The 19,083-nt window shown below is 36.3% G+C and overlaps 1 protein-coding gene across 5 annotated transcripts in view; it reads left to right on the top strand.

The window, feature by feature from the left end:
- Positions 1–19,083, top strand: part of FBXL4 (F-box and leucine rich repeat protein 4) — a 62,105-nt gene that overhangs the window by 14,449 nt on the left and 28,573 nt on the right. For all 5 annotated transcript variants that reach the window (XR_014317075.1, XR_014317076.1, XM_082755597.1 and 2 more), the window contains exons 4-6: positions 2,847–3,192; positions 10,257–10,501; positions 16,883–17,096. Coding sequence is in view for 3 of the 5 variants with exons in the window: in XM_082755597.1 (XP_082611723.1) it covers positions 2,847–3,192; positions 10,257–10,501; positions 16,883–17,096 (805 nt within the window). In the remaining 2 variants the exon portion in view is untranslated. The remainder of the gene's footprint in view (positions 1–2,846; positions 3,193–10,256; positions 10,502–16,882; positions 17,097–19,083) is intronic.

Below are 19,083 nucleotides of genomic sequence, written 5' to 3'. Positions count from 1 at the left end.
ACTCAAAGAGGGAGAAATGGGAAATTTCCTTTGACTACTATTCAGGTGTTTGTTGAGATTCAATTTCTTTTTGTCTAGGGTTAAATAGATTCTGGAGGATCTTAAGTTTAGAACAAATGCAGGCAGCCTGATTAGTGAAGCTAGTAAGATATACATCCTCAGACCAGAACTTGACTGTCAAAATGCCTTTCTTCCAAAGGGTTTTGAAGCAGATGGTTTTAATGAAAAATGCTCTGGAACAGCAGAAATGCGGTTCTTACTGAAGCCTCTTGCACATAGCCTGTTGAAGTGTCAAGGTTCATTGATCCTAGAGGAAGAGGCCACTTCCAGTTACAGCAATGGATATATTAAGAGATTGCTTACACTAGGAAAGAATATACCAACCCTGACTCGGAGCAATTACTATGGCCTGTTTTTCTGTGTGATGCCACCAAGGGAGAGAATAATGTCAAAAGCAACCTTGCGGACTTGAGGTTTTCTAGTTAAACCAGCGGCTGACTCCTTTAAAGATGGGTTAGTAGGCTGCTGATGAAAAAGAAAGCAGTGTGACGAGGACAGTGGAAAAATAGTCATTGGCCTTGTTCACCAGGTTTGTAATGTGGAGTTTCACAAGACTGTAAAAAGTTCTGCTATGTGTTTCATTTACTGTTCTCTAGTTTATTATAAAGGCTGGGAGCTGAAGGCAGTACTTGCTGAAGGAGGTTGTTGCTTTGCAATTTGAATGTAGGCCTGCAGATGCATTTTTTTTTTCCAGTGCTACTGCTAGTTAATCCTTTCTTAAGGGCACCAAAGGAGAAGTCAGTAACTAAGATGTGTTCAGTTAAAAGTTGGTAGTACAGTGTGTGTTAATTAATGAAAATACAGTCTTGAGTTTCCCTCAGGATAGTTTGGGTATAAGAAAGTGTCTAAGAAAAATATCAGGTGGTCATCTGGGTATGTTCAAGAAAGGTCATGTGCAATGCCAACATTAGGTATTTGCTTAGGGCATCGACCTATGGAAGAGGGTGTGACAGTGGGACTATGTCTGTTGTATTTTTCCATGAGTTGACATTCATCTACTAAACTAATGAAATTTTCATTCATAGTGTAAGTTTCAGAAAAAAAACAAACAAAAAAACCACCAAACCTCTTAATTTTATGGCAGAGGTGTCCACTCTAGTGTGTTGGTACTTGCTGATGTTCCATATGTTCTCCAATCCTGCATGTTTGGTTTTAGTTCATTATATTTTTTTTCCTTTGACAGAAGACTTCTTCAGGCCTCCTATTCTTCTGTAAGGTATTCATGGAGAGTGGCATGATGTAGGATAGGAAAATTTATCTGTGCATACCTGAAAATGTCCATTGTGAAATGGAAGTTTCAGCCATTATGGAATAATTTTCCTATCCTTGAAATGTGAGCAAATATCAAGCTTCTAAGGCTTATTTATACTGTGTTATGTTTAATGGAAGTCCTTTTACATGTTTTACTTTATGATGGCCAGAGTTTAGGCATTTGGATCTGGAAAGCAAAGCATGTTTGATTTTTTTTCCTGTGTGTTCTGCAGTACATGTCAGTGTTGAACAGCACTTGTGAGCTCAGAGTAGTGGCGTCTGTTAGGGGGAGCAGAGGTGCTGAGGTACTAGGAAGCAGACCCAGTGTCTCTGAGACCTGTGGGATAAGACAGTCTGAGACACGTCTTTGAAGCTGGGACCAGGATGATACGAAAGGTGGAAGAGATGAGGAAGTGTCTGGGTTTTGCATGGGGAGTGTATGGAGATTGCTGTAAGTGTAATGTCAAAGGGCCAGTGGCTGCTGGAGGTTTTCTTTTTTACTAGTCAGCTAGACTTAAGGATGAGGAACAGGGGAGGAAAAGATGGGCATTAGTGACCGAAGGACCTCCAAAATCCTCTCACTGGATGAGGACCCATGCATAAAGAGCGTGTTTCTGTTTTCAGGCCTTTTGACAAGCTTGGGAGCACTCAAGACCTAATGAATATAAGACTTGATTCTCCAGATTACTCAGTTGGCAGCAGGGTTCGCTGTCATTTACTGGAGGAGATTTGAGGTCTGTGTGTACAAGTGAGGATGTATGTTTGGAAGCTCTGTGCATGCCCTGAACCTTCTTCTGTCACCGGAACAGAGAGCATTAAAATATTTTAGTTGATCAGTTTTGAAATTTTAATATTCTTTGCAAAAGGCCCTTTTAAAGATGACCTGAAGATCCTATTTTCTCTGATATTTAACTGTAACATTGTACTAGTGAGATAATTTGACAATGAAATGCTTCTAAAAATGGTATTTTGCTTACCTGGTTAGATAAAGGGCAGGTGATTTTTTTTTTTTTAAATGATTTGTTAATGCTGCAATTTGGACCACTGTGATGTGAATGAGTGAGAGCTGTGTGTTTTTTTTTTTTTTTTTTCCCTTTTGTGTTTTTGTGAAAACTGTGAGGTTGGCTGACTGTAGTTGAGTTGCTTGACAAGACTGTTCCCTGCATACTAACATACGATCATTGTCGAGACATCTTCAGTCCATTTGTTGCAATAACCTCACCTGTGAGATGGTGGAACGTGTATAGCAGTAGTCTAACACAAGTGCATGGCAATGAATGTACCATTCATTTTGTTAATTAGCAATACAGAGAAAATAGGCTACAGTTATGAACTAGTGTGACCTGATAAATTCATTCTTTGGATGTTTACCAAGGCTAGGGAAAAATGTAACAATTTTCATTTGCCTTTCACCCATGTTTCTTGCTTTCTGAATGCTTCTGACAAAAGCACTCTTCTGTGTTCAGAAATTGGTTTAGTTACACTTATCTCAATTCCTTACTTGTGCCCATTATTATTATTTTTTTTTTCCACAGATGGGAAATCCTTTGGTCTGAGGCACCTACAAAAGTGAATGGTCCCCAGGCTCGGCAATTCACACCTTGTATCAAACAAATAAACTTCCCCACGAACTTAATTCGACTGGAAGTGAACAGTTCTCTTCTAGACTATTACACTGAATTAGATGCAGTAGTACTACATGGTGTGAAAGAGAAACCCGTGCTTTCACTGAAGACTTCAATGATTGATATGACTGATATTGATGAAGATGAGGATGAAGAGAAGTATGGCTGTGGAATGGATGCTCTTAACAAACAGTTCAGCGTTGTTACCCTCAGGGAATGGCCGACTAATGGGTATTTTGACAAACTGCCTTATGAGGTAAGAAAAGCATGTTTATGCTCCAATACAGTTGTTTTAATAATTGAGTGCGAAAGTGCTCTATATAAGGTACTAACCAAGACTGTTTTTTCCAGTTATAGTTCCTTGCATTCTTTTGTGAGTCTCCTGCAGTTATAGAATAGTTATGCCTGAGTTATGATAGTCTACTTCAGTGGGTGGATATTGACAAGTCAGTTTGCTGGTGTTTACATTGTTACAACACTTATTTCTCAGGAATCCCTCCACTGATGTACTTTTTTTTTTTTTTTTGCCAGTTATTCTAGCCTTAAACTTCTAGCTCTTGAATTTAGAATCTTCCACTAGTTTTTCCAGTAGTACAGACACATAATTTTTAGTCCTTATATTTGACAAAGATGATACAGGAAAAAAATGGAAAAAGAATGTATTAATTTTTTCTGTTTCCAAATCTTTTATTGGCTTAAAGTTTCTTTTCCTGATCTCTTACAAAAACCTAGAACTGCTGGAAATATGATTGCTGAATATTGTGTGCTGACCTGGAAGCTCTTACTGGAGTGTAGCCATTCACAGAGACTGGTATCATAGAGCAGGAAGAGAGAGATGGTCACCTTCACCTCCTCAGAAACAAACTGGGTTTGCATGTAGGGGAGAGGAGTCTTTACTTGCTGGTCAGACCTCGGGTCCTGTTCCTACCCTTTAGGCTGCTGCAGTCTGGCAAAAGACGCCAGGTTTTGTTTTCTGAGGTAACTTATCAAATGCTCAGGGTGCTTCTGTCTTGAATCAGTTTCAGTTGTGAAAGTGAAGGAGGGTGGTGAGAGATACTGTCACTGATTGCAGGGCATTTTCAGAAATGTGTGATCTAACAAAACAGTATTTTGTTTTTATTATATCTTTTGTTTCTAAGCTCCCTAGTTCAGCATCTGAAGGCCATGTTGGATGCCTGTGTGCTCTAGTAATCTGCAGGACTTCTGTTCTGCTTGTAAAGAGGAAAGAGGACGAGAATATGATGATTCTCTCCACCTTTCTCCTGTGTATTTGTCTTCTTTTAAAAGCTTATTTCAGTTCTTGAGGGCTTATTTGTTGTTGCTACAGTGGAATAACAGATGAGGATACTATCCTCATCGTGAGTTAGCACTACTGTTTTCTTCCTCCACAGAATCCATATAGCAGTCAATATATTTCACTGTTGCTGCTTGTATATCTGTACTGGAGTAAAGAAAGTAGTTTTCTGCATGTGCAAGGGCGTAGTTGAGTCTAGAACATCTTAAAATGTTTAAATGTGTTTGAAATCTTTGTCATTCCAACAATATTAATTGTAGGGAAAACTTGATTTAAATCTGGGCAGTCTTGTTTGAAAAGACTGGATAAACTGCTTTATAATAGTTGCCTATCTGAGATTAATCTCATTTTTGTTCTGCATAATTATACAGATTGTCAAGATTATAGTGTAAGTAATTATAATGTGTAGTCCTGTTACTCCTTCGAACTCCTGCCTCCATGTGCCTTATTGTGCTTTTCTGCTTTCCTTTTTGTGTACCAGCTACCTTTTTAATCAATTTTTTTAACATGTTTGGTTTCATGAATGCATTTATATGGTATATCAATACTGAGCACATTTTTTTTATTTTGCTTTGATTTAAAGAACCTGAATGGCTAGAATAGTTACCAGAAAACTACAAAGGGGTATTTCTGGACTGGTTTTGTACAGCAGCAGTACCAGTTTTCTGCTTTCTTGATCCAGCTGGAATGCTTGGGTATTGAAGCAACAAAAATGTTGTGCTTTGTAGTATGACAGTGTTTTATCCCATCTGATATGGGAGCAGTACTCTACATGCTGTCTTCAAGAATGACAAGTGTCAGATTTTTCTGGAAGTGTTTGAATTCTGTAATGAAGTAAGGAAACCACCGACTCCTTCCAATTTTGATTATGACACATTACATGAAAAATTTTTCTTCTTGTAGGCTCGTGCTGATTATGAATGTGCAACTGTCTTTAGTCTTCATGCATGGCTGTTTCTTATTTGAGCTGTTTCAGGCGTCTTCATTCTACCCAACATAATTCACAAAATATGTAAGCCGAATGGTCTTCTATGCTAATCTTGAAGTAGACGACAGTTCTTCCAGTCTTTGTTTTGCCTTCAGTGTCTTTCTGAAACTTCTGTAGTCTATGAAAGCATAATCTATGTTGCTCTTCAGGATTGATTGCTGCAGTGTGTGCTCTAAAAACGTTGTTATAGTACAGTTAGCTTCTGCCAACAAGAGAATAATGCTCAGCTCCTGGGGTGTAGAATTCCTTAGAAGAAAGTGATGAACTGGATGAGAGAATATTTCTTCCCTGCTCATGGGCAGTGTTGACAGATCCTTAGTAGCTGTAGCGTACTTGTGCTCTCATCATCTGTTCTCCAAAATTATCTTAAATTTGAGTAAGGATTTTCCAGGAGCCTCTTCATGTCTCTTTCTCCCCATTATCTTTGATCAACTTGCATTGCTTGTAAAGTGGAATGAGTAAGGCCTTAGTCTTAGTCATCTTTGTAGACATGCTTGAGACCTGAAGTCCTGAAGCAGGGCTTCAAGAAATTGGAGAAATACCTGCCGCAGCATACCTGTTGTGCAGTGTGAGACTCACTTAGATGCTCCAGGTACCAAGAACTTCCTTCCTCTGGAGGAAGGGCAGGAGAAATCTTGCATGCTGCAGTCCAAAATACATTTTTGATGTAAATTTTCAATACAAAATGGTATAAACGATGTTTTCATCATTCCTTGAAGCCAGTTTTTCCTGAATCTGCCTAAAAGATTTATGAGCTGTTTTTGTCTACTGGGAAGTGAATTTTGTCACTAGATATGGATTTGGCACTTACATTCCGGGAAAATTGGTCTTAAATGTAAGACATACATCCCTGAAGTGATACTTAAAAGAACTGAAGCAATAAGAAGGAGCATTTTATCACAAAATTCTTGCATCTTTCCAGAACAAATATTTGTAGGCTTTCAGAAAATTGGTAAGATTTCATGCCTCTCTTTGAATTGAGAATCGCACAAGGGTCTTAAAAGCTGCTTTAACAGCTGATAACCATATGGCACAAGATTCCCTTCAGTCAATGGCTAATGCACTGCCAGTTGCCATAGCAGACTAGGCTCTGAGCAACGGCACATGGAGAAGACAGCTCTACAGCCCTGGTCTTCTGGAGACTTGATAATTTGTGCAGGCTGTCAGTGTGATGCTTTTCTGTTCTTGGAATCAAGAAGGGGGTTAAAACCTTCACAGCCTTTCATTGCTGAGAAGATCAGAGCCTGTGCTTTTGTGTTGCATTTTATGCAACACCAAAGCATTTTATGTGGGTAGAATGAAGAAAAGGGAGACTTAAAAGGAATGTTGCAAAATAGTTGCAAGGCCCACTTTTCATGTATTCATATAAGCTATTAAGTGTGTATGTGTTTGCTGGTGCAAGCTATGGGATCATGGAACTAGGGACTACATTTTTTTTAAACCATGCTGAGGAATATCAAAAGCCACAGAATGTTTATTATCTACTCCTGCCTTCTTTCTTTTCCTTTTTGTGTATGTACCCTTCATCCTTTATCTAAGCATGTCATAAGAGCAGTTCTAATTATTTAGAGCCTAAGCTGTGGCAGATCTAGTTGCAGAACAAAAAATTACAAATAATTTAAGTCTTTCTGAATTATAGTTTGTTTAGGCCAGTGTGTTTTCATATTGGAAGAGCTCAAATAGAAGAATTGATGGAGGAAATTGTCAGGAAGTGTGGAAATGTTAGTTTTGACTAGTATTTGAGGGCTGTCTTCTGACCATGTCAAGTTCTGCATTATCATACTATAGCCAAAGAAAGAATATTATTGGATATAAGTGATTGCTTGCTACAATTCTTAATAAAAACAAACAAACCTGAAGAACTTCTTGGTTGGTAAGTACTACTAGAAGCTGCACCCCTGGTTAATTTTTACCCTGTGTGTTGAAGTGTGTGATTGGGATTTTGCCTGAGCTTACAAGCAAACTTGGATGCAATAGGTGAGATTTATTTGGTTTTTCAAAGATGTTGTGTTTTTGAATTTATAATTCAAAATATATGTAAATGTTTAAGGTGCTACAGTGAAGGACTATGATGATTTAAAAAAAAAAAAGGCAGATAAGACTCAGGATCCTTTTGGTGTGCAGATAGTGCAGTGAATTTGTACATTGTAATTCCCTACAACTCAGCAAATGGCGATTTGGAAACCTCCAGTTTTTAGATATCTCCAACATCTATTGATCTCCTGAGATCTCTAAAACTGGGTATGTGCAGTGTTTTACCTGGAAATGGAAGAAAGTACTTTTTATTTGATTTTTGCTGTTGATAGATCAATCAGTGTTGAATTAGCTATATTTTGTTTTCCTCTGTTTTGCAGTATCATTGTTTTGACTGATTTATAAGAAAGTGAAACAATAGTTGCAGTAATTTTTCATAAATGCAGAGTAAAAGCAGTTGTTTGCAAGAAGCAGTGTTATACGATCAACTTTCAAAGCACATAATTTTGTGATGTTCATAGAATCACTGTGACCACAGCATAGCGCAATGCAGCACATCATGTCGCATACTTAATGTTATCAAATTGTACGTTATGCTAGGATACACCTACGTAAATTTCTGACAGTCCAGACTAACAGTGATTACTGGTTATTAGCCTGTAGATTTGGGACCTGTTATATTTGTTTAATCAAAATCAAGAAAACTTTATTTTCAGTGATACTTCTTTCTTTTTTTTTTTTTTCATTCTAGATATTTCATCTTGGGTCGAGTAGGGTTGCAATGTCCTCTATGTTACAAAAGACCCATTGCAGTCATCAGTTAGCATAAAGGAACATTGGTGAGGCATTTATAGTTCCATTCACCATTATCTTTACTGCTCAGAAATCACAAAGTAACTTTTTTCCACTGAACAGAATTTGTGTTGCTTTGTATGAGACATTTATTACACCGCATTAATTGTAGACATAAATCTAGCTAACTGTGCAGCCTTCATTGCTGAGCTGTTTGTTTTAGAAAACCTAATAAATATTGGACAAATCTGAGGGAGAAAATGCAAGATATTTAGTTGGTTTACAGAATGCAGGATATCTGAAGGTTGCAAAACAGTTGGAAAGTGTCTTTCAGAATACTGAAAAATTGTTTAAAGCTGGTCTATTGTTTAAAGGTGGTCTAAGAAAAATGTGTATGTGTTTAGGTATATCCTACTGCAAAGCCAAAATGGTGTTAGTGTTTTAAGATGAGGCAAAACAGAAGTCTGAGCAAAGGAAAAATCAAAATATTAACTTAGGATCATATCTACATTAGCTCCTAGTTTGATGTGTCTCCTACTGAAATGCTAACAACCTAAATGTCAGCTGGGAGCAGACTTTGATTATAATTTATTAACTGTGCTGTGTATATGCAGTTCATTGCTATTACATTGAAATGTCTGCTCTGATCCACAGTATCAAGCTGAGGCAGAGGTAAAAAAAAAAAAAAAAAAAAAAAAAAAAAAAAAAAACAGGAGTATTTTTAGGGGCAAGGAAAATGGAGGAGAAGGGAAGAAGAAAGTCTTGAAATCAAGCTTGAGAGAAACTTGAGTATATGCAAGCACAATGTTTTGGCATTGGATTTTATGTTAAATTTCTGAAAAGTATGTAGATATGTGGAGTGTTTTATATCCAAATACTAAATCTGGAGCTGAGTAGGAAGTAACACTTTTCACTTTTCAGGAAATTGAATTGTTTACTTATTTTTTTCCTCTCCCAAAAGTAGAGGGGAAGAGGGAAGGTGGAAGCTAGCTGCATAAATTGTTACTGTAGATGTACAGTCTGCTTGGAAAAAGGCTTCACTTTGGTTTTATGTCAGGCATTTTATTACAATTTTTGATGGTTTTGTCTTACGAGTCTTTAAATTAAAATGAAACATGGTATTTTGAAAGGGCCACAGGACTCTCCTTGGTTTAAACTATTTTTTTGTTTGAATGAAATCAGTGAATCAATGTAGATGTTTTTTTTCCCCACTCTGCTTGAAAGTGCTTGTTCACTTCTAATTACATAACCTGAGTGCAGGGGCTTACAGCTGTTAAAGGCAGCCACAGTAAAGTAAACATTACTTCTCATATTTCATTTTTCAGGTGTGTTTTCTCTCAGCTATCTAAGCTAGGGCAGGGTGGTTTTTTTGTTGAAGGTTTTTGCTATTTTCAAAAGTGAGTATTTGTATGTATTTCTGTATTTGTTAATCTTGCTCTAGAAGGAAAACCAGAGCATGATAGGAGACGGGATATTTCTTCTTAGTGTGAGATAACTCATTAAAAAATGCATATAGTGGTGCTAGTGAGAAGGGCTGGTGGTTATTCTGAAGCTGAGGTGATTCAATTTGATAAAGGTAAAAAGGGGTTTTGCATTTCAAATTCGAGTCTGGCATAGAACAAAAATGCTCTCAAAATATTACAGCAAGAGATTACTTCATAAAGGAAGATCTGAATGTGTTGAAATTTTTATCTAGTTGCATAGCCCAGCATGGATGGGGAGGAAATATAAGGTAGAAATCAAAACACTTTTTTTTTTTTTTTTTTTTTTTTTTTTAGAGCAGAGGAATAAATCCTAAATTAGCTCAAGTTGTGGGGAAACTGGGACGTGGTATGATTTTCATGTACTCTGCAGATATGCTACCATCTTAACTGAATCCAGAGAAGAAAGAGGATGCCAATTCAGTGTTCTGATCAATGGAAGTGCAGACATTGTGAAGGGAAATATGTAAACATAGTGTTTACATATATATCGCTGTTTAAATTAGCATGGGTAAAAAAAAAAAAAACTTCTAATTTGAAAGCTTCCTGTCACTTTTATATGCTGATCTGCTTTTTCCTTTCTTGTTTAGTATGTTGTCAAATTGAGAAGGCAGTGCAATCCTATTTAATAGCTAATCAGTGATTTATTTGAGAAGTTACTTTTAAGTTTAAAAAAAAAAACAAAAACAACTTTGAAGGTAGAACACTTCTTATTCTGTTGCAGTTTTGCCTTAGCATTTCAAGTGCTGTATGACCATCTGCCTCTTTTTTTCTTTCTGTTTTTAATATAGCTCATCCAGTTGATTTTGAGTCACCTTACAGTACCAGACCTGTGTAGACTAGCACAAACTTGTAAGCTACTGTATCAACATTGCTGCGATCCTCTGCAGTACATTCATCTCAGTTTACAACCTTACTGGGCGAGAATTAATGACATGTCTCTGGAATACCTACAGTCTCGCTGCACTCTCATCCAGTGGCTGAATTTATCTTGGACTGGAAACAGGGGAGCCATTTCTGTTTCTGGATTTAGCAGGTCAGTGGGAAATGTACAAAGTATTTTGACAAGCTCTCTTTGTGGAGTTGCTGCACAGGTTTGTCACTAAGTGATTGAAAAGTGATTGAAACCTTATTAAAAGACAAAAAATGTCTTTGATTTGCTGTGAAGTTTGTAACTGTTCTTATGTAGAGTAAAACAAAACCAAAAAAAAAACCACACCAAACAGCTAAAACAGCAAGAAGTTTTACCTAGATATGGAAGCAGAAGTTGTTTCAGCATATAGTTTGCATGCCTCAAACTGCCAGTGACTGAGAGGCATCTTCCAGTGGTGAGCGGTGTTTTGCTTTCTTCTGGAATTCTGAAAGACTCCATGAGAGCTAAGCTGCAGAAAGTCCATCTTACAAAGAAAATCTTTGCAGTTGTTCCATGCACAGATTGAGTCATCAGTAGGACTGCAGTAATAAACAGATTACAGTGCATGCTTACAAGGTATGGGTCCTAAGTAATCACTGGAGTGCAATGTAAATGCAAATATTTTCATAAAAATGATTTAAAACATTAGTCCCATTGGGAAATGGGGGCTTTGTGTGTGCATCTTCACACTGAGTTGAAAATATGACTATGCTGTAGGTTATTAAAGCGGCAAATATGCAGAGATTCTTCTCTGTATAATAGCCATGTTCTCTGCTTCCTTAACATATAATTTCTTGCTTTTTTGGTTGTTTGCATCAGTTAAACAGCATCCATCAGTGCACTTCATTTATACAAAAATTGCTGCTCCAACTAAGATAATCAGCACTGGCAGGTGAACTTGACTGATAAAAACCAGAAATGTTTAATATATCTAAAACATAAATTGTCTTAGTTTTCATTTGTTTTTGAATGAAAAGGCTGAAAAGTATTCAAATGTTGTCTTTCTTTTGGTGCCTGGGTGCCTTCCCTGGGGTAGTAAAATGATGTGAAGAAATACTTTTACTTCCTTTTTCCAGAGTTTACAGTATAATCCAAGAGCGCTATGCTGTGGTCTTCTGTGCTTGTTGGTAGAAAAAGGAGATAAACATCAATTAATTGAACGGGATACAAATGTTTCTCCTAATTTCCCTAAATCTGGATTTCTTATTAGATACATTATGTGGAAAACAAATATGTAACCTTAACTGAGAATTTGATGTCATAAAGTTTGTTTTCTGATGTGTAGCTATTAAATGTGTTTTTGAAAACTTAGTGTGACCTTTTTCCATTTTCATGACTCTTTTTTTTAAATGTGCAGTGATGTTAAAAATTTTGTGCAGTATTAAAAGAAATGAATGTCTAAGCTCAGAACTACAAATTTTGCAATTCTGGCATATCTGGCTTCCTGTTAGTTTAAACAGTTATCTCTTAACTAAATTGTGTGTGTGTTTTAACTTCACTACTGACGTAATAGCAGCACTGACTTGAAGTCAGCTGTTCTAAAATAATTATATCACCATTATGTGGGTATTGAAGAATCCAGGAAATGTGAGTCATGACTTCCCACAGTTTCTCCTTTTGAACTTTTAGACGTTTCTCATCTGGCCTGAGTTTGGAGAGTTATTAGCTAAACAAGAGTTTCGAAAGACTGGGGGTACTTTGAATTTCCTAGGAATTCTGTCTTACAATTAAATTTTCTTTTTAATGTACTCCTCAGAATATGAGCATTGTAGAAGTTACCAGTTGTTTGGGGAGATTGTATTGCTTGTTTTATCAGTTAATTGCTTACATCTTCCAAAAAACTTGCTCACACTTTCAGATTGTAGTTGTCCTTTGAAGATATGAAATATTTATATATTTCTCTCTCTATGTGTAATAGTAGAGGACATGTATGACTACATTTATTAGTATAAAATCTTCTCTTGCTGCCTACTGCATGAATGTTTCTGAATCAGTTGGATGGTTTCTCTTCATCCTTCTTTTTGGCTCTTACCTGATATTGAACCTGGCATTGATGTTCATCTCTCTTTCTGCAAAGCAAGTTTTCAGTAAGGCAGCGAGGTGTCCTGTGGAGTAACAAGCTGTGTCTTTTATTTTGGATTTACTTGATAAAAAGTTGTTTTGTGACTAGGTTGAGTTCAAACTGGCCTAAATTGCTTGTTCGGATACTTCAGATTGATCCATTTTGTGGTAAGCTGCTGTATAAACAACCATGAATGGCTGTCAAGTCACTTAAATAGAAATGTAGAAGTTGTTTTGAAGAGCTCCATTATGTTATTTTTAAGGCTAGCCTGTGTTCATCCATTTGAGGAGAAGTGGGGAGAAAAAGTTATTTTCTAAATTAAATTTATAAATACTTCATAAACACTGTAAATTGCTGCAGTATAAAATCAGGAAAATGCTAAAACCAGAGTAACTTATCTTCAATAGATAACAGGCATTTGACTTTTGCAGAACCTCTTTTTATTTTGTTTTATATATTTTTGCACTTTTTTCTCAGCACTTAGTGTTAAAATTGTCACTGTTGAATTGAAAACCAGTGGAGTTAGATTAATTCTCACAACTATACTGTTTAGCTTATAATTCCTGCTAGTAGATGTTTGTTTAAATGATACTCTTGCTTGAGATTTATTTTGGAAAATATCTTCCAAAATGTTTATATTTGTTTTCTTCTGACACCTAAAAGAGGTAACTTGTACTTACATCTTTTAAAGTGACACACAAATAACTGTAAAAAGAAAAAATCATTTTTTCTTGCAGAAATATATTAAAGTAGAAACTTTTTAAAGAGTAATTTAAGAAGTGACTGAAACAAATACTGTGTTATCATGAGAAGATAGAATGCTTCAGGCATATGAACATCCTGAGGCAAAGCTGAAGGTATTTTTACTTATTGATAATATCTACTCCTTAGGGCTAAAAATGACTATCATAAATTTTTCAGATCAACGTATAATATAAATTAACTGAACTTTATGATTTAGAGTGAACTAAAAGTACGCAGAGAAGTAAAAGACAAATGAAATGAAATATTTGAGCAGTATCAAGTGTCAGGAGTGCGAAGTGACAGGGAATAAACAAAGATTTCACAGAAAGCATTACATATTACATAATCAACACTGTTTCTCATGGCAGTAGAGGTGTGGTGAATTTGTCAATGCAATGGGAATATCAGCATGAGAGGATAAGACCTGTATAGGAGAAGTGGAGCAAGTTGATTAGAGGCAGTAAATACCAAGATGCTGAATAGATGCTCAGGCGTTTAAACACCTAAATGGTGATGGCAGCTTTAAAAACAGAATTCTGCATGCAGGTTTCTTTATATCTTTTGTAATGTGGCTTATTTAAGCTGTTTTGCTTGAAAAACCTAAGGTGATAGGATTTTTACTTGCTTCTAACATTTTATACTGAGAGAATGAATTCGCAGAATTTCCCTATTGTGATGCAATGTTTACATTTCAAGCACATCTAGAAACATTTCTTTAACAATTGTTGTCATTACAATTTGAAATCTTTAGTTGATGTTTATTACAGGTATGCTTTGACAGCATTTAACTTGGTGATGGCTTGCTATGAATCAAACTAGCAGGAAGGTTAGGTAGCTACTGCAACATGCATTTAATAGTCACGAAAAATATGAGTATTGTACAACTTGACAAGGATTCTCATTTTAAAACTCCTACCTGTTTTTTAATTTTGACAGTTTTAGTAAACCCTAGGGTTGCTGTAACTGAAGCAAAGATTAAATAATGTTTATTTTGCATGCTTTTATTGAAGTTGCTTAATTTGTGTTCAGAAAAGCACAAGATCAGATACTTAAGCTCCACACTTGAATGCAGTGTTTTAAGATCTGATGACAAAGTTCAATACATGTTGGATTTGAAGACAACATTTTAACGATTAGAATAGTTTAGAGGGAGGCAATGTGACTTCATTTAAAAGAAAAACAAAAAAGTCTTGGCCTTGGGAGACAACGAACAACAGTTCTTGAGAGTAAGCAGAATGATGGAAAGAGATTTCTTATTTAAAACAAACAAAAGACTGAAATACTGTAGTCTAGAATGAGGATGAACTAAAAGGTAGAGGTCTGTTTCAGTGCCTAGCAAAATTAAAGTAAGTGTTCAGATTCCAGTAGGTTGTTTAACTGATCATATTTCATAACAATCACAAAGGGAGCGAAGGGAAATCACTTTGGAAATTGCATGTATAAAGCACTGTTAGTAAAAGAAAGACTAAAGGGATGGATGACTATGCAGAAAGGAGGAGATACTATAAATAGTATCCAGTCAATCTTCAGTGAGTAAAGGGAGAGGTGTGTGAAGAAGAGAAATACTGCTTTGGATAGAAGGGGTTGACTGTTTTCAAATGAGCCCAGTCACAGCCAGACATCCAGTATCTGTTAAGTCTGAGAAGTATGAAGGCAATGCCACTTTTGTTGGGAAGCCTGAGACCCCATGTTCTACCTTGCCTTATGGCTTTGGAGATCTGCATGGAACGAAGTTTGCAAAAACCTCTGCCCTGAGCAGCCTATGAAGTGCAAACAACAATGGGAGAACTCTGCAGTTCGTACTAATGTGCTCTGCCCTGTTCTGGTTGGTGACTTCTTCAAATTTCTTCTCCCGTTTCTGTTCATTTCTTCGCTTCGTGCCTGTCAGCTTGTTCGTGTACCCTGCTGTGTGTCCCTTATTGCCCTTGCCTTTCTTTCTATTTAATATCTCCTGAAGAACCTTTTCCAGGAAGACAGCAAAGCTGTGAAGAACAAGTGGTGTGCTCATTGCTATTGCTCTGTTTGCACTGTCTGTGTGTTTTAAATGTAATGAAATTAAATAAAATGTTACAAGGATAATAACTCTCCAAGTTGGTGAGCTTCGAGTTCTTTTCCAAGTGTAGGAGGTTAATATTGTGTTTCTCTGACCTGGTAATGTTAACTTCTTATAGTGACAGGAGGAGAAGTGTTGATCTGTACCAATATTTATAATGGCCAAGCCCTGTCAAATAATGTGGCACTTAACCTTACATCTATTATTGCAATGGAATAGTTCATAAAATATTTATCTGTTAGCAAATTAGAAGCTAGAGGTATAATAAATGGCAATTGACAAGGTTTTATGGAAAATATCACCATTCAAACAAACCTGATAATTTGTTGATGAAAGAAGCTGTGTGAATGTGTTGTTAAAGCACTCATTAAAGAGAGGAATCGGCTAATTGGCAATCAGCAATGAATCCATATGTCTGCACTCTGATTTCCAGGGAATTTCCATCCTGTGTTTTTCCACAACAGTGTTGAACTCTGTTGCTGGTCTAAAATAGCAGTCTGATGTTTAGATTTTTGGTGTTAATTGTCACGAAATGTCGTGTCATTTTAGCTGTGACATTCCTGTAAGAGCTCACCAGTCTAGCTTACAGGTGAATTCACTGTATCTGGTATGAAAACAACAGACAGGTGCTTGGTGTTTGATAAGCTCTGATTCTTACAAGCTAAAATAGATTCTGAAGACAGCGGAGTTGCACTAAAAATACTGAAGAATTGATTTGAAGGGCATACTTAAGAAAACCCCCATGGGTATGGGGCTTCTGTCTTTCCTCAGTGTCTTTGTTTCTCCTTGTGAAAGCTCATAAGTTTTAGGGGCTTCTGAAGGTTGTCTTCTTCAAGCTCCCACTTGAAGTGCTGCTGTTCCCTGTGCTAGGTCAGGTCAGTCAAGGTCTCGGGAGACTCTCGGAAACCTTTGGGGTGGAGGTTTCCCCCTGGAACCTACTTTCCTTTCCCCGTTGCAGAGGATTTGCATAATGAAAGTAAGGCCTAGGAGCTGGGTAATGTGCAAGATGAAAGGAATCAGGAAGGGTGATGACAAATGGCAAGTAAGATTTGAGTGAGTAATGAAAAATAAGGAAAAGGGAAGGTTTGAAAGCTTGGATCTTCAAAGAGATATCAAGTCCTCCATTATTCTTTAGTGTCACTGACAAATACCTCCCTAAACAAACCTTTATTTTTTCCCCTTGAGATGATGCTTTTGCAACTTGTTTTCAAGGTACAATTGCTCCTTTAAGGCTGCTTTAGTGACATCAGTGTCGTTCTGTCATGCATAGCATTATGTAGCTTTTTGTTTCTTAAGATTTATGTGGTCAAAAAGAATAATATCTAGGATGCATAAGTAAACGTTGATGAAACAGCCTTAACTGTCAGACCACCATTTTTGAATATTGATCTCAGTTCATTAATTTGGTCTTCTGAGTTTGTACAAATTTGATTCACAAGTAATTTCTTCAGAGTGGTTACGAATAATTTACTTTAACCTAATCACGTTTTCTGTTAATTAATTGATGTGGCATAATTACTGTGGTCTGTAGGATTCTTATTGCTGAAAAAAGTATTTCCCGTTTTTCATGGTTAAAGTTGTGACAGGATTCAAAGATTTTCATTAGAAAGCACATTTATTTTTTACTTAATGTGATTTATTGCAGGTTCTTAAAAGTTTGTGGCTCTGAACTCGTTCGTCTTGAGTTGTCTTGTGGCCATTTCCTGAATGAAACATGTTTGGAGGTCATTACTGAAACATGTCCAAATCTTCAGGAATTAAATCTTGCATCATGTGATAAAATACCACCTCAGGCTTTCAACCACATAGCCAAAGTGGGCAGCCTAAAGCGTCTCATTCTTTACCGAACAAAAGTGGAGGTAGGAACAAGTATTTTTTAACTTTTCGATAAGTCTGTTTAGTCCTGATAAAATTACTACTTTTTTATTGCTGAAGAAGTGAATTAGAATTTTGTATGTGAATTCAAAGGTAAATTAAAAAAAAAAAAAGAAAAGAAAAGAAAAAAGGTAGACTCAAAGACCTAAGTATTTAAAAAAAAAAAACAAAACAAAACAAAACTTCTGAATTTAACAAACCAAAAAATCAGCTTGTTTTAGCTTGCATGCAGCATGAGTGACCTCTCACAGGCTGTCTGAAGAAAATCATAAAATAATAAATGTGAGTTGTTTTTTTTCTGGTTCTTTGAAGTGTACTCCACACAGACTGTATTTGGCCATGTAATCAGAGAAATTGTCGTGTAACTTACATTACGTTGTAATGTAACTTCCGGTAATTATCAACATCCTGTGCTTTAGAACAGGTAGTGGATTGCTAGATTCCTACTGTCTTTGAGTATTAGCAGTATTTGTGACATGGAACACACTTTTTTGTACTTGGAAAATACTTTCCAAGTACAGTTTAAAGATTACTTCCTTACATAATTACTTAACTTCCCAAATCAGCATTATAATCATTTGCAGCATGTTTCCTGTCTAGGATGGAATGTTGTACATGTTAGTTGTAAACACTGCTGTAGTTTACTCAATTCAATGAACGTTGTAACCTACTAAATTCAGCAATTGCGATCCAAAGCAATTCCGTTGCTTCTCACTAACAGCATTACTCATGTCCCATAACCTTACTACTACACGGAAGCTCTCATACTCATTGTGCGCTTTTTTTCTGCAAAAGCTACTGCTTAGCTCCAACATGAAGGGAAAAAAAAAAAAACACAAAATACATCTCTGCAGGTTCTAGGTTAAAGATTTTCAGAAGGGTTAACTTGTGTTTACTACTGTTTGTTTTCATTACACAAAAGTGAGATTTTGACAGTGGATTGTGTTGGGGTGTTCAAATCAGAGCAGCTGAACTAAAGGTCATGCCTCATTTTCAGGATCTCTAAGGGGGTGTCTGAAGTTACAGTTTATCTTGCTTCACTTAAAAGTGGTTAACAGTTAACACAAGTTACAAGGTCACAAGTTACAAGGTTAGTTGTTTTATGCTGTCCTTTTTTCGGGGGAAACTGGATGTACTTTTACATCCAAAGTCTAGATAACTGTCTGTAGTGGTGATATGGTTAAAGCAAGGTAGTTAAAGGGTCAGCTACCTTGAACTGTTGGCATTTGCTGTGGGGTATGTAGGCAATTACCATGAAGCCAATGTCCCTCAATAACACATTACTTTAATATTTGTTCCATGTATTGAAATCTTACATACTTAATAATTATTGTTTAATTCAACCTAAAAAATTGGTAAGCCCTACTTCGAAGTGCCTTGAATAAAACTCTGAATTGCTGTACTCTGGGTGTATCTATTCTGTTTCTAGCTCTCTAGTCTCTCTGTCAATCTTTAGTAAATCTCCTAATGCCACTTTGTGTGGGAGCTCTGTAATAGAGATAATTCACACAGCCTTTTCAGATCTGCGAGTTTGAGAAGTACTTTATCAGAGAAAAGAGAGCATCTTCAGTGATCTGAGATTATTGTATTAAAAGTAAAGATTATTCAATCAACAGTAGAAACAAAATTATACCATCTTCTTGATTTTACTCAGGTAACTTTAAAAAAAAAATCACATTTGTAATAGTGCAACAGCTGCACTCTATTCTGAAAATGCTTGGTAACTCTCATTTCTCAGGTACTGCTTTGCTGAGCAGAACTTGAAATTGGATTGGATGTAGATGGCAATGATTTCCTGACTTTGAAAACTTTAAATTGTGAAGATTCATTTGTCTTTCACGTGTGTATGGACACAAATCTGCTTGTAGTTGACAAGAAAACTCATTCATAATGAAACTTATTCAGGGTAGTGCTTTGATTTTTTTTTTTTTAACATAAATATAAACAAAAGCCAACCATGTAAAATAAATT

The sequence above is a fragment of the Aythya marila genome (assembly GCF_965140915.1).
Source record: "Aythya marila genome assembly, chromosome: 3".
In the NCBI taxonomy this organism is placed as follows: Eukaryota; Metazoa; Chordata; class Aves; order Anseriformes; family Anatidae; genus Aythya; species Aythya marila.
This window is presented reverse-complemented; position numbering and strand designations above follow the sequence as displayed.